The 16,222-nt window shown below is 39.7% G+C and overlaps 1 protein-coding gene across 1 annotated transcript in view; it reads left to right on the top strand.

Moving 5' to 3' along the window:
• The window catches only part of SASH1 (SAM and SH3 domain containing 1), a 185,217-nt gene that overhangs the window by 123,465 nt on the left and 45,530 nt on the right, over window positions 1-16,222 (top strand). The window contains exon 8 of the mRNA XM_065888739.1: window positions 3,576-3,677. Coding sequence (XP_065744811.1) covers window positions 3,576-3,677 — 102 coding nt within the window. The remainder of the gene's footprint in view (window positions 1-3,575; window positions 3,678-16,222) is intronic.

Below are 16,222 nucleotides of genomic sequence, written 5' to 3'. Positions count from 1 at the left end.
GGTATTCAAGTGTTGGACTAGTTCTGCAAGGTATAGAAAGCCCATGAGACACTTGGAAGCTACAGGTTATTAACTTATCTGGGTAATTTATGTGGTGTATGTGAGATTGGGAGGGTGAGGAATAAAGTCACTTTTAAAGCTTTGCATAAAGGAGAGCAGTATTGTTTTGGTATGATGGCACTCAACCATGATGGAGCTATGTTGTTGAAAAATACGTCCTTTGACATTTTGAACTGGAAGCAGTGTCTAAGGAAATTGAGAGAGATTTATGACCATGATTTAATAGTCATGTTCCCTAAAAAATAATGTATCAATATTGATACTAAACACTTGCTCATGTAATTTGATCTAATTACTAAATATTATGTATTTATCCACCTGATAAATATGTGTTGGGTTCCTCAAGGTCGTATCTGTGTGGAAGTCCAAAATAAAGTCCTTGTGGGATTTGAAAACAAAAAACTTGATGTTTGTCACTGACTTGACTGACGTTTTTGGCATGGAGAACTTTTCTTGATGCCAGCTGTCGTACATCAGGTTCCCTAGAAGCAGAGCCTGAGATGTGGATTCCTGTGCACATGGTTTATTGAAGAAAAGCTTTCAGAAGAAACCTGTAAGTGAGAGAGGGAAGCAGGAGAGGCAGAGGAAGAAGGTGGACAGAGATGTGATTTCAGGAGAAGTCTAGTCTCAGCCTCAGCCTGATCCCACAGGGAGGGGTGGGGAGCTCTGGAAGGTGAATCGCACTGTAGAGTTTGTCCTGCCAGAGAAAAAGAGGCTGAAAGCTGATTGGGGAGGAGGGAACAGCCTTCTAGGCATCTGTGGGGAGATAGCGCCTGTCAACCACGGATAATTCTCCTGAGAAGGGTATATAGATGTGAGTCCATATCTACAGTAATTGGGAGATCAGAGAACGGTCTTTTAAAGGGAGTCTGGGCATCTGTTATACCAGAGCACAAGATTATGAGCTGAGAACCTATATAAATTATTTCCTCGTAGCAGGTATTGTGCATCAATCATAGGAATGTGGACAGCTAGAGAGGCTCATGGAGAGAGTTCATAGGAGAGCAACAAAGTGATTGAGGGTTTTTTTAAATAGGTCTCTTGGGCTGGAATCGGAAAGAATTTATCTCAGAAAAGAACTTATTCACTGTCTTCAAGTATATGAAGGGTTATTAGACAGTACCTCTTTAGGATGTACTGCACAGTGTTTTGTTTTCATATCTACTGAGGAGAGCATAAAAGAAAATGAATGAAAATCGCAGCTGGAGGGGATTCAGATTAAATATAATAGAAATGTTCTTTATAATAAGTGCTCTTAGAAATGGAAACATTTTAGAATCTCTCTCCATAAAGGTCTTTAAGATAGAATAAGCATTAACCTACTGCAGATGGCCATTCCTCTAAGAATCACGTCATAGGCTTCCAGTGTGAGAAAACTATGTGACTAGGGAAAATAAGATATGAAGGTAGACAGATGGACAGGCAGACCGACACCCACACCCACACTTTAAAATGTCATTATTTTAAAACTTCCAGAATTAAACTAAAGCTCTATAAATTTGCTGTAAAATACACAAGTTTCTCAAATGAACATCGTCAGTTGTCTTTGGGAGCAGAGTGGAATACAAAAATGTGATTATGTAAACAATAACCAGGTTTTTTTCATTGTAAAATGCATTTTAAAAAATTGTTAGAGATCCTGGTTTTCTTTTTTTTTTAATTAGGAAATTAAAAAACAAGGTAAATTTGGATAGAGCACAAATCTGAATCTTTATCAGAGGAAGCACACGGGGAATTCCCTGGCAGTCCAGTGGTTAGGACCCCGCGCTCTCACTGCTGAGGGCCCGGGTTCAATCCCTGGTCGGGGAACTAAGATCCCACAAGCTGTGCAGCCAATAAATAAATAAATGAATTTTTTTAAAAAAGAAGAAGAAGCACATGTACTCTTAGGCACCAACGTCAATGATGGAAATGGACGGATAACAAAAGAAAAATATTAAGTCTGTTTATGATTGACTAGTGAGGAATTTGTTTTGTTTTCCTAAAGATGAAGATTTTATTTAGTGCTTCCTAGAAAGTAGAGCAGAGACCCTGAGAAAACAAATGATAACACCCTTTTTCAGAGGCAGCTATTTCGATCATACAGGAAGGATAATGCACTTCAGAAACCAATAGATCTGGAAAGGAAGAGCATTCTAATATGTCACTTAAATGTATTACAGAGATTAGAACAATATTAATCCCCCTAATATACTAGAAAGATTAAAATAATATTAAGCACCTGCATAGCAAAAGTTCAAATACCTGGAGTTGATGTGAACTTTGAGCTCTCTTTTATCTGAAACCACGAAGGCGATAATAATACCATCATAAAAAGTCTGTTGCATGGGTACAGGATACTAAGAGCTTTGCTGCGTTATCTTACTTTATTCTGGTAATAGTCCTGTGATATAGTTGATTGTCATCCCGTTTTCCAGGTGAAGGAACTGAGGCACAGAGAGGTTAAGTAATTTGCCCAAGGGCTTCCAGTTATTTGGGAGCCCTTACCTGTTAATAATACTATCTGCCTCCCCCTTGTCCATTTCCTGTCACAAGTATGCACAGAAAAGAACTTCATAGTAGAAATAATGCTTTGGAAAGTTGCTTTTTCCTAGAGGACTGGCATTGCCACGTCCACACAGCTCCGGTGGAAAAGGACGGTCCTGGCACCATCTCCTGGGCTGTCAGGTCAGATTGTATCTGCTTTTTGGTGTCTTGATTCATGGAACATGATTTGATCGATGTCTTAACTTCATATCTAAAAACTGTTTTTTAACAGAATTTATGCTGGGACAACTTATTTGTATTACACACAGAGTTAAATTTTTATGTGTTTTATGAAAACACACCTGGAACTTCTCACATTGGCCATTCTGAAAGATCTTGCATCTAATTCTGCTAGGTTAAATTTGTTAATTTTCTATAATATTTCATTTTGTCCTTCTGTGTTTTTCAAAAAGTAGAAACCTAGTTTTTAAGCCCAAACTTTAAATGTCTCTGAACATATTCTAGATATCTAACTGCTATTTTCCTCTCATCCATAGGCTCCCCAATAAATCCCATAACATTTGTTAGGTGATAACGTTGAACTGGTAACATGAGGCAGCCTAGAGCAAAACAAGCAAGCGATTGTTAAAAATCAGTTTCAGGCTTCTACCTCTGTTTTACTAAAATGTCCTTAGTCTACACATTTTGTCTTCCACAAAGAGAGGTAACCCAAAGGTCAAGCTACAGACAATTTCTGTTATCGAACTTATAATTGAACTGAGAAAGGTGTTTTGATGTTGGAAGATGTTGGAGAAGGAAAATCAAGGTTCTTTTTGGAACACAGAACACAGAGAGTCTGTTGTGTCTCTTGGTTTGATTTAGGTGAAAACCTGCAGGGGAGGACGTGTTTCTCCTTTCATTTGGGTGACCCTTGTCTTTGGCTGCACCAACAGTGGTGCGAAGAAGGTGCCCAAAGGATTCATTCTGCTGCTTGGTAGACAGCCTTGGCCATCATTTCCATTTCAATCTTCCATTTCCTCTTGTTGCAGCTCAAGGAGTATGAGGCCCAGCACCGGCAGTCAGCTGCCTTGGACCCTGCTGACTGGCCAGACGGTTCTTACCCACCATTCGATGGCTCATCAAACTGCAATGTAAGTTTGCTGTCTCTTTGAGCATCTTAACCACTCCTACTAAAAAGGGACAGCCTACACAATTTGAGCCTTTAGACTTCTTTTTGCAGGAACCACCTCCCACCTGGATCTGGAAAGAGGCGTCTCTTCTGACGTGTTATTCTTTTCTTTACTTGGTAGCTGGGACAGCGCTATTCATGCTGTTTTTGTGTTTTTTTTTTTAAATAGAAGTAAAGTAGACACAACTTAAATTTTATCATTATAAGCATTTTAAGTGTTCAATTCAGTGGCATTAAGTACATACACTTTGCTGTACAACCATCTTCACAACCCACTTCCTGAACTTCTCCATCATCTGAAACAGATATTCCATAACCATTAAACAATAACTCTCCATTCTCTCCTCACCTTCCCCAACTCCTGGCAACCAGAGTTTGCTTCCTGTCTCTATGAATTTGACTAGTCCAGGTACTTTATATAAGTAAAATCATGCAATATTTTCCCTCTGTGTCCGGATTACTGCACTTAGCACCATGTTTTCAAGACTCGTCCACGTCACAGCTATACTAGAACTTCATTCCTTTTTATGGATGAACGGTATCCCACTGCACATATATACCACATTCTGTTTAATTATTCGATAGACACTTGGGTGTTTCTCCCTTTTGGCTATTGTGAATATTGCTGTTATGAACATTGGTATACAAGTGTCTGTTTGAATCCTTGCTGTCAAATCCTTTCCGTATATACGTAGGAGTAGAATTTCTGGATTATACGGTAATTCTATGTTTTAACTTTTTGAGGAGCTGCTGTATGGTTTTCCACAGTGGCTATACCATTTTACATTCCTGACAGCTGCGTGAAAGTTCCCATTTCTCTGCTTCCTCACTGACACTTGTGATTTTCCCATTTTTGATACGTCATCCTAATGGGTATAAAATGATATCATTGTGGTTTAGATTTGATTTCTCTAGTGTCTGATGATGTTTAGCATCTTTTTATGTGCTTGGCCATTTTTATACATTCCTCAGAGAAGTGTTTATCCAAGTTATTTGCCCATTGTTGAATTGGGTTTTTTGTTTTGTTGCTGGTTGTTGAGTTGTAGGAGTTCTTTATAGAGTCTGGATATTAATCCTGTATCAGGTACATGACTTGTAAATATTTTCTCCCATTCTATGAGTTGCCTTTTTACTCTCTTGATAGCGTCCTTTGAGGCAGGAAAGTTTTTAATTTTGAAGTCCAATTTACATTCGTTTTTGGTGTCATAACTAAGAAATCATTGCCATGTCCATTGTCGTGAAGATTTTCTCCTATATTTTCTTTTAAGAGTTTATAGTTTTATCTTTTAAGTTTCGGTCTATGACCCATTTTAAGTTAATGTTTGTATATAATATAACATATGGGTCCAACCTCATTCTTTTGTGGGTAGATACCTCGTTTTCCCAGAACCACTTGTTGAAAAGACTGTCCTTTCCCCCATTGAATGGTCTTAGCACCCTTTTTGAAAATTAATTGACCATATATGTGAGGGTTTATTTCTGGGCTCTCTTATTTTATTTCTTTGGTTTATATGTCTTTCCTTTGCAGGCATCATACTGTTTTGATTAAGATAGCTTATAGTAAGGTTTGAAATTGGGAAGTGTGAGCCCTGCAACTTGGTTCTTCTTTTTCAGATTGTTTTAGCTATTAAGGTCCCTTGAGATTCCATATGAATTTTAGGATGGGTCTTTCTGTTTCTGTGAAAAGTGCCATGAGATTTTGATAGGGATTTTATTGGACCTGTAGATTGATTTGGGTAGTATTGTCATCTTAACATGAAGTCTTCCGATCCGTGAACACAGCTATTCTTCCATTTATTTATGTCTTCTTGAATTTCTTTCAGCATTGTTTTGTAGTTTTCAGTGTACAAGTCTTGTCTCCTTGGTTACGTTTAATTTTAAGTATTTTATTCTTTTTGATGCTATTATAAAATGAAATTGTTTACTTAATTTCCTTTTTGAATTTTTTATTGCCAGTATATAAAGATGGAACTGATTTTCCTGTGTTGATTTTGTATCCTGCTACTTTGCTGAATTTCTTTATTATCTCTAACAGATGTGTGTGTGGGGGGGGTGTGGGGGGTGTGTAAAATCTTTAGCGTTTTCTACCTAAAGACCATGTCACCTGTGAATAGGGGCAATTTTTCTTCTTCTTTTCCAGTTTTGATACCTTGTATTATTCATGCTATTTTAATGTGACCAAAACATTGCTTCTCAGGAGTTCCACCAAGATCATAGGAAGTAGAATTCCAGAATTTCAGATAGACGTTTCATGGTGCTATCATCAAAGTGCATCGAGTGAGAATGGAGGGAGTTAATCTTTTTCATCTATTATTCAATTTTTTTTTTTTTTTTTTGGTTTTCAAGATTTTGTTTATTTGAGTAGTTTGTAGCTACTATGCAGTTGTTTTGTTTGTTAGGTCCTCTCTTCCTTAAAGTCTGGAAGCAACTCTACCTCCATTTCTTTAGACTCTTGTTTCCTCTTGTCAGTGCTCCATACAGCCAGTCATCTTTCCAAAACGTACCTCTCTTCTTACATTCGTGTGTTTCAGAAAAGCCTGATGGTTTTCCAGTTTTATAAGATAAATTCCAAACTTCCTGGCACACTCAAGACCCTCTGTGATCTGACCTTAATCAATTTCTCTACTCGCATCTGTCACCCCTTGCTCCACTAGGTCTCCACTCCATCCGCATTGGACCCTGAATGCCTTACTGATCATACCTTGTAATTTCACACTCTCTGCTTTAATTTCTGCATTTCCTCTACCTAAAATGTCTTCCTGCAAATTTTTCCAGGTAAAAATCTATGCATCTTTCAAGGTGAAGTCCAACTGCCACCTCCTCTGAAACTTTAGCATCCTCAAGTGTATTTTTATAGCTTCCTGTTCTGTGCTTTGTTAAACTAGCTTGCTACATGAAACCTAACAGTTATCCTGGAGTATCAGAATTAATTGTATGTATTTCAACCTGCATGGAAATTGTGAGCTCCTTGAGCAAGAAAGGCAGCTGTATTATCTTTGCGTCTCCAGTGAGTGCCTAACTCAGTGTCCAGCTTATGTAGCCTGCTTGAGAAATATTCAGTCAACAAACTTGTATTTGAATGGTCATCCTTCCTGGCTGCTTTAAGAGCATGTTTTATGTCTTGAGACTATAGACTCAGTCTTTACACTTCTTTGCATCTAAGTAACAAATGATGGCATATCATTAGTAAACATAACCCTCCCACTACCTCCTTGTCCCTGATTTCCTGAATCAAGCACCAGATTCCATTGCAGCTAAAACAAACAAACAAATAAACAAAAAACCCAAAGGATTATTAATTTGAAAGCTCTGCTTGGTTTGCTTTTGTGTGGAGGGGACTGATATTATATTATTTATAATAATAAATGTGTCATATGCTAGCCAGCAGCATGTCCTGGGACTGAGGTAATCAAAGGAACCATGTCCATGGTTTTCACTGTGCCTTTTGGGGTCTCTTATCCCCTAGTTCTAACATAATATAAATGTAAATCATGAATCCAAAGAATCATGAAGAATAAATATCGTAACTCAGGACTGATGTGATTCAAACCCAACTCGGGGGAGAGCACATAGCCTCAGTTGTCCATAGTGGGTCTTTTAGTGTCCGTCTCACTGGATACTGTCCCGATTAATAGCATCTGAGTCAAGGGAGAGGTTACAAGACTATCCATTCAGAGAAACAGTCCTGTACTAAAACCTCACATACTTAGATGGTAAGGAGAGAGGCTTATCTCATTTAGGAAAAAGTTACTATAAATAGAGCACTGTAGACGTTTTGAACAAGCTGCTAAGAAAGTATTATATTAAGTATTGGTTTGTTGAACCCCTTTCAGAGGGTAAATCACAACCATCACCTTGATATCAGCTGACAGAATGAAATGGGTACTTCTTAAAAGTTGGGCATTCGTTCTCTTGAGCATTTCTTTGTTCATTTAGGAGGCATCTGTGGAGGCTCTGCAGAGAGCTTGCTATGTGCTAGGCTTCATGCTAGGTATCCAGGTTACAAAGGTGAAGGAGAGAGAGAGGCCCTGCCCCAGTGGAGTTTACCCTGCAGTGCAGAGGTTAAAATTCGCCTCACATGTGCTCACACAGACTCACGTACATGATTACATTATTAACTCCTTACAAACTGTTTCTTCATAGACGGCTCAAAAATAAACTCAGCCTTTCCTAGTTGGAGGGAGGGCCAGGGGTACGATACGCTCCTTCCACTTCCAGCACAATTTCCCAGAAGCTCTAGAACGACTTGTCTTTTTGCTGAAAGATGTAGGTGAAGACAGTCTAGTCAGCAGTGGGGAGAGTTTTCTGAAGAAAGGCTGTTTACTCTGTGTAGTTTGCTCGCCGCCTTTGTGCAAACAACCCACACCCATGTTCAGTCACGCTGTTCATTACTTCATGCTAATGAACCGTTGGCACCGAAGTTTGCTTGTACTTGATTGTGATCCCGACGTACGTGACACTTGCCCTTCTCACCCTGACTTTAGTCTGTCCCATGTTTTCCTGGAGACTCAGCAAGAAACTCCATCCAAAATATTCCTTCTTACGGATGCTCCATTTGCCTACTAGCTGGGTAATTTATTTCAGATAATTCCCACTGTGTCCTACTCCAGCTGCCTTGGGTTCGGTGCTTTGATTATCTTTTGTGCGAGGGCCAGGGCTTTTCAGCTTTCTATCGATTCTTTTCTATACTGAGATGCAAATAGCCCACTGGCCATAGTGGGGAATGCCCAGGCCATGAAAGTTGCAGAGATCATAGGGCCTTTGTCACCGGACCTCAATGCCTATATTGATGCCTGTCGTGCTTTAGGGTTTCATTTGCATTGATTCATAGGCTTCCCCCACCCCCAGAACTGGCATTCGATAATTGCATGTTACTTCACAATAAATCCATATTCACATTCTCAGTTTCCAAGAGTATAAAGTACTAAAGATAGTTACCAGGGGAAGTGAAATATAGCTTTCTCTCTGCCAGAGGGGAATCTGTTCTCTGCCGTTTTTCATTAATAACAAACTTCTGTTGTGAGTGTTAGAGTTTTTAAAAAGAATTTCTGGTTGAGTACTTAACTGGATTCCTCATTAAACATCTGAACGTTTATTTTAATATTTTTCATCTTATTTTAGTGACTTTTGTTTTCCTTCGCCTCCTGCAGGGGAAAGGTTGTAAGAGTTCTCATTTTAAGCTTTCAGCTTTGTGCATTGAGGTTCAGTTTACCTTCTGATTAAGAAAATGTTTAAAGAAATTGTGCTCTCTATCTTACTGGGGTTTAAAGTTGTTTTACTCAAGGCGTGCATTTTAGTGAATCATAGTTTTTGTTTTTACAAAAGTGATAGGCAAGAGTTGGTGATCTGTACCTGAAATACTTGCAGTGAACTCTCTTGCCGAAAAATGTCAAATTGTAAATTATTTGATTATGATGCTATTCAAATTATTTTTTAAAATATATAATATATGAAGAAATAGTAAAGCAACAACAAGGACAGTAAAGCACCAGAGCTCTTAGAGTCCATTGCAGACATCCAGTTTGGTCGCATTCAATTGTTTCACTTCATACAAACTGTGTTCCAGAAAAAGTTGGAATTATGTTTCTGTATCTGGAGCTCCTTACCAGGGTGAAGCAACTATGGTGAAATGTTTTGTGAAGTGAATTATTTTGTAAATCAAGTCATCGTTTCATAATTGATCACTTTTACATTTGGGGAAACTTAGAGTTGGGAAATATTTGTGCAAAGAGTGCTATGTTATCACTGTGGTGTTATAATAATACCTTACATCCGTATGTGCATCTCCACATAACCTTTCATTCCAATTCTGAATACAGCTTTGCCACTAACCTGGGGAGCCAGGTGGTTGAACTGTGTCCAGATTTGGGGTAACAAACACACAACATCAGGTGGTCATTTCTTCCACTTTTTACAAAATACTATTTTAAGTGTTTCCCTGATTGAGGACTTTCAAGGTCACAGCTAAAATATCCCCATATTGTTGGCATGATGCAAGACTGTTAAATCTTTTGGGGGCTTTCTAAAATTATAAACCATAAACTTGGCCCTCACCAGCAGATGGTTTTTACTGTGGCTTTTCAGAGTCATTTCACCTACCTCAATTACAGCCATTGTCTTCCAACCAGAAGATTCAGGTCTGTTGTTTTGGAAGAAGAGGTTGCTATAGCCTTAGTCTAATCTAGAACTTTCTAAAAGATAGTGTGCTGAAGGCCAGGAGAGCATTCCACAGAGTTACTTTTTTTAGTGGTTCTTGGGGCGAATGGCCTAATTTCTATTACGGCCAAAGAAAAAGATGGACGATTCAATCATTTAATACAGAATGTGGTCAGAGAACAGAGCTCATGCTCATGGGGTGTTCCTTTCGGGGGCAGAACGATGCTTCTGCTTATCCAAGAGACGTCTGTAAATGCAAGGTGCTCTTTTTAGGGTCCAGGACTCTGGGTTGAACCAGATCTTTTAAAACTTGGCTATTCTTAAATATAATTAATAAAGTGAAAATAATTCTTATTTTGAAGAGGTCTCTTTTACTAGGGTGAACTTCTAGACAATGCCTATAAGTTAAAATTTATCAGAAGTTTTATTTTTATATTGCAAAGGTGTTAAAGGAAGATAGAAACCAATATTATTAGCTTTGTTGTTTGGGGAAACCTGATTCCCAAACAACATTGTCATTTTTTTAATGGCAATACATGATGAATTTACAGAATTGTCTTCCACCTATAGATAGTACCAGCGATTTTTTAAAAATAAGATTTTCATATTTTTGCTGACTTTGAGTAAATATTTATTGGATGCATAAACTGTGTGAGGATTCACATAGACCTTAGTATTAAAGTTGACATTATAAGTCCAGTAAAGGTATCTTTATGTAAATGGTTGGCCTTCTTTCTACTGTCTTTCTGCTCTTATATTGTTGGTTTTATAAGGAAATTTAAGAGAGAATAGATTCCAAGCATTAAAATAACTTACATTACTGAATGTAAGTTACTGTTTGCTTTTAACTGTGTTGATATGTTTTCGTTGAATCTCTCTTCCTAAAGGATTTGTTTTTTATAACAACATACGGGTTTCAGCTGAAAAGGGTTCTCACTGGCAAGGTACGTTTTGATTTGTGGCTAGAAAATGGTTCTGCTTGTTGTAGCTTTAATTCTTATACTTGCTAGCCTTAAATACAGCATGGTTGGATGTGTGCTTTGACTCTTTATTTCTTGAACAGAGGAAGAGCTTTACTCAACTCATTTGACTTCTTTTTTTTAAATTAATTAATTTATTTATTTGGCTGCGTTGGGTCTTCGTTTCTGTGCGAGGGCTTTCTCTAGTTGCGGCGAGCGGGGGCCACTCTTCATCGCGGCGCACCGGCCTCTCACTGTCGCGGCTTCGCCTATTGCGGAGCACAGGCTCCAGATGCGCAGGCTCAGTAGTTGTGGCTCACGGGCCTAGTTGCTCCGAGGCATGTGGGATCTGCCCAGACCAGGGCTCGAACCCGTGTCCCCTAGCATTGGCAGGCGGACTCTCAACCACTGCGCCACCAGGGAAGCCCAACTCATTTGACTTCTAATTTGACCAGGAGAAAGAGCAGAAGTATGGCCTAGCGGTAATTTGCCAGAGAGCTTTTTTACCCTCTTTGCTTGGGCTAGCATGTTCATGCCATGCTATGTTACACTGTGTCAAAAAAAGGAGCACTTTTCTAAATCTTTCTAAATATAACTATGGCAAAGATAACTTCTATTGATTCAGGTCTTTTAATGTGTACTTGAAGCCTTGAGATGATTATTCAGACTTTCATAGACACCTTCTACAAATTTCTTTTTTATTTGGCTGGGTGGGAAGAGGAAACAATATTCCTCTTAATTTTAACAAATGTAATTTTGAAATGAAAATGATAGTAAAATAGAGACATTAAAATTCTCTTTAGAAGAGTAGACGTAATGATTCTTTTTTTTATAAATTTATTTATTTATTTTTGGCTGTGTTGGGTCTTCGTTTCTGTGCGAGGGCTTTCTCTAGTTGCGGCAAGCGGGGGCCACTCTTCATCGCGATGTGCGGGCCTCTCACTGTCGCAGCCTCTCTTGTTGCCAAGCACAAGCTCCAGACGCGCAGGCTCAGTAGTTGTGGCTCACGGGCCTAGTTGCTCCGTGGCATGTGGGATCTTCCCAGACCAGGGCTCAAACCCGTGTCCCCTGCATTGGCAGGCAGATTCTCAACCACTGTGCCACCAGGGAAGCCCCATAATGATTCTTTAGACCTGTAGCTTATGGAGAGACTAGAGACAAAATCAGTCCATTGAAATAACATGTGTCACAAAGTCTTGTGAGAAAGATGACTTTTGCTCTCACTGGACATAAGCTGACCAAGAACCACTGCTTAGATGACTTCTTGTCATTTATTCCACACCACCCTCTCTCCCCAGCCTTGTCCCTGGGAGAAGGGCCAAAGTTTGAGGCGTGTGTTTGCTGTGAGTCCCTTGAGATCATCATCTTTAAACAAAGTTAGACAGGAAGGAGGCTCTGGCCTCGGGAAAGCCAGGCGTTTGCCCGGTGAGGGGGCTGGTTTAAGCTCACAGATGTGAGTCAGACCTTGGGTCCAGATCCCAACTCTGCCACCTATTAGCTCCGCATCTGAGGGCAAGTTGTTTCATCTCTTTGTGCCTCAAAACTTGGGCTGAGGGCTTCCCTGGTGGCGCAGTGGTTGAGAGTCTGCCTGCCGATGCAGGGGACACAGGTTCGTGCCCCGGTCCAGGAAGATCCCACGTGCCGCGGAGCGGCTGGGCCCGTGAGCCATGGCCGCTGAGCCTGCGTGTCCGGAGCCTGTGCTCCGCCATGGGAGAGGCCACAACAGTGAGAGGCCCGCGTACCGCAAAAAAAAAAAAACAAAAAAACACCTTGGGCCGAGTTTATCTACCTCACATGGGTGTTGCAAGGATTAAATGGCACCAAGTAAATACCCAATGAACGCCAGCCTCTATTGTTTTATGTGACGATCTTCTACCTCGCCATTAACTGTCATTCTTAAAATACTGGAGTTCCTGTCAAAAGTTTTATTTTTGTACATGCCATTAACATGGCAGCAGCGCTTCTGCTTTTGCGTATTACGGCAGACAGACTGGAGTTGTCAGAACAAGCTTAATGTAAATAGCGTGTGTTTAATTGGTTATGGTTTTACCAAACACATAATCAGTTTATTTTCTGGTTCAGAACGTGTAAGTGTCTGTGGGCTTAGGAACGGGTCCGGTATGATTTCGGTAACATATGTGGCCTTAGGATTACTGTTTGGGAAAAATAAACACTAGTTGTATTGAAATTATCTAGGGCCATATAGTGACAGTGAGGCCGTCTCATCGAGCCTGTGGGTGTGCGCTTCCATGCCTGTTACGTTGGGGGGTGCTCTTACAGCAGGCCCGGAAATAGTTGGAAATTTGGCTCTTTGCACCTGGCAAACCAGCCAGGTATCAGTACACGTCTATCTTCACTGGTTTGTATGGTCACAGGGAGTTGAGGATGCTGCCTGCACACCCTCCTCAACACATCAAGGGCCACGTGAACAAAAGTAAATAACGACAAAATATCCAGATACAATATAATCTGAGGGTTATGTAACCTACTGTTATCGTTTTAAAATTTAAGTTAGTTTTCTTTTGTTGTTGTTGTTGTTTTTTTTTTTTTTTTTGCAGTACGCGGGCCTCTCACTGTTGTGGCCTCTCCCATTGCGGAGCACAGGCTCCGGACACGCGGGCCCAGCCACTCCGCGGCATGTGGGATCTTCCCGGACTGGGGCACGAACCCGTGTCCCCTGCATCGGCAGGCGGACTCCCAACCACAGTGCCACCAGGGAAGCCCCTGTTCTTTCTTTTCTTTTTCTATTTTTTTTTTTTTTTTAAGATTTTACTGTCACCCTCAGCTTCATCTTTCTTTCTTTCTTTTTAAAATTTTTTTGGCCCCACTGTGTGGCTTGTGAGATCTTAGTTCCCTGACCAGGGAATGAACCTGGGCCCTCGGCAGAGAGAGTGTGGAGTCCTAACCACTGGACTGCCAGGGACTTCCCTGTTGTTTCTTTTATTAGGTCAAACCACGTGAACTGGAAATATTAGCTTTTGACCTTAAAAATAGCAATCTCATTTGTCCAACCTAATACGTAAATACCAAACAAGATCTACAACATGTACCCTAACTAGCTGATTATATCTAAATACAGATATTTGTAATATAATATGGGTTAAGGATTGGCATTTAGATTTGCAATGCCAATTTCTTACTTCACTTTTGGGATGAACCTTAGGGAGCTTGGGGTAAGAGAGGATTTCCATTACTTGTTTAATGATAGTGATTCATCACATGTTAATTCCTCATTAAATCATTTGCCCTGGTACCAAATCTTATATAATGGATGGGTTGGAGAGAGACCCAGGTCCTATCATGGTTCATGGGTCAGATCCAGACTGAGGGCCGCTTCCAGCCTAAGCCAACTTACTGAAGTCATGGACTGCCCATCACTTGTTCAGAGTCCATTTGAACTGTAAGTCAGTATATCAGAACTCTTAGAACTATACCCAGTCATCAAGTACATTCATCTAGAAAGCAATATTTATTTTTATTTTTTTAAATTTTTTTTGCTGTATGCGGGCCTCTCACTGTTGTGGCATCTCCCATTGCGGAGCACAGGCTCTGGACGTGCAGGTTCAGCGGCCGTGGCTCATGGACCCAGCCGCTCTGCGGCATGTGGGATCTTCCCGGACCGGGGCACGAACCCGTGTCAGCTGCAACGGCAGGCGGACTCTCAACCCACTGCGCCACCAGGGAAGCCCTAGAAAGCACTATTTTAACACAACCAAATTCTAATTCAAATTCTAATTATTCACAGAATAATTTCTGTAGAAATATCCCTTTATTCTCTGCTCTGTCCCTTTTCCTTTCCCTCTTTGTATCACACCCTCTCTCATCCCTGGTTGATTGTACTATTACTAGTATAATTATAATAACATTACATAATTAGTTCCTACAAGGACACTTCTTGCCCTGTGCTTTTTGAGCCAGAGTGTAGGTGAAAGAATGCTATCTTGAACATTCTTTTACTCATTCATTGTGCAGACATTACTGAGTGCCGACTATATGTCAGTCCCTACACACAGGAGTTTATATTTGAGAAGAACAGACAGACAAGTGGATAGCATGGTTGGGGCCTTAATTGGAATATTTCTACCGAGTGTGTGAAATATGCACAGAAAGTCCATGAAGCCCCAGTGAGGAGAGTGTGGAAAGGCCAGTGAAGGTGACTGAAACTGAGCAAGGGTTCCCCAGGAGGAGGAGGAGAAACCTGTTAGGTAGACGGAGCAGCAAGGCCAGTGGCTTAGGTGAATAGGTGGGTGAATCTTCAGACTTGGGTCATACAAGAAAATGGACTTAAATAATAAAGTTTTTCTCAGTATCAATATTTTGACTAATACGGTATTGCTTCTTTTCTTTGCTCATTCTTATTTATAAATTGGCTCTCTAATAGGTGGTTCGGTTCCTTATGACTGCAATTTGTTTTGTTTTTAATTGAAGTATAGTTGATTTATAAAGTTATGTTAGTTTCAGGTATACAGCAAAGTGATTCAGTTACACACACACACACATTTTCAGATTCTTTTCCCTTATAGCTTATTATAAGGTATTGAATATAGATCCCTGTGCTATACAGTAGGTCCTTGTTGGTTATCTTTTTTATACCTAGTAGTGTGTATCTGTTAATCCCAAACTCCTGATTTATCACCCCCACCCCTTTCCCCTTTGGTAACAATAAGTTTGTTTTCTGTGTCTGTGATTCTGTTTCTGTTTTGTAAATAAGTTCATTTGTATCATTTTTTTAAGATTCCACGTATAAGTGATAACATATGATATTTGTCTTTTTCTGTCTGACTTACTTCACTTAATATGATAATTTCTAGGTCCATCCATGTTGCTGCAAATGGCATTATTTCATTCTTTTTTATGGCTGAGTAGTATTCCACAGTGTGCATATATATATATATATATATATATATATATATATATATATATATCCCACATCTTCTTTATCTGTTTCTCTGTCAATGGACATTTACATTACTTCCATATAAAATTTATATCGTTCGTGTTTTTCATCTTGTCTTTGAGGTCTCGTTTAATTGAATTGATGTTCTTCTTTAATTATTTTATAGAGAGAAGAAACTGTTAGGCATTTCTTCCTGTTCCTTGAGTTATATTTTCTTCTGATAGAGAGATGGGATCAAAAGACAGAATCATTGTGTTTGTCCATGCCTTTTCTCTCTCTCTCTCTCTCTCTCTCTCTCTTTTTCCCCTTGTTATAGTTTGTGTGAGTATTTCTCATGCATTTCTTTTCACTTTGATCATGCTTGGGTAACTCAGGTCACATTTTCTGTTTGTGTTGATATAATGAAGATTTCTTTTTGAACTGTTTGCCGTGCTGTCAGACAGTGGAGTGTTTTCCTTCCTTTATTTTGTGACCCATTCATGTTTGTTGTTGCTG

Source organism: Phocoena phocoena, chromosome 12 (assembly GCF_963924675.1).
Source record: "Phocoena phocoena chromosome 12, mPhoPho1.1, whole genome shotgun sequence".
In the NCBI taxonomy this organism is placed as follows: Eukaryota; Metazoa; Chordata; class Mammalia; order Artiodactyla; family Phocoenidae; genus Phocoena; species Phocoena phocoena.
Note: the sequence above shows the minus strand (reverse complement) of the source record. Positions and strands in the feature narration are given on the sequence as shown.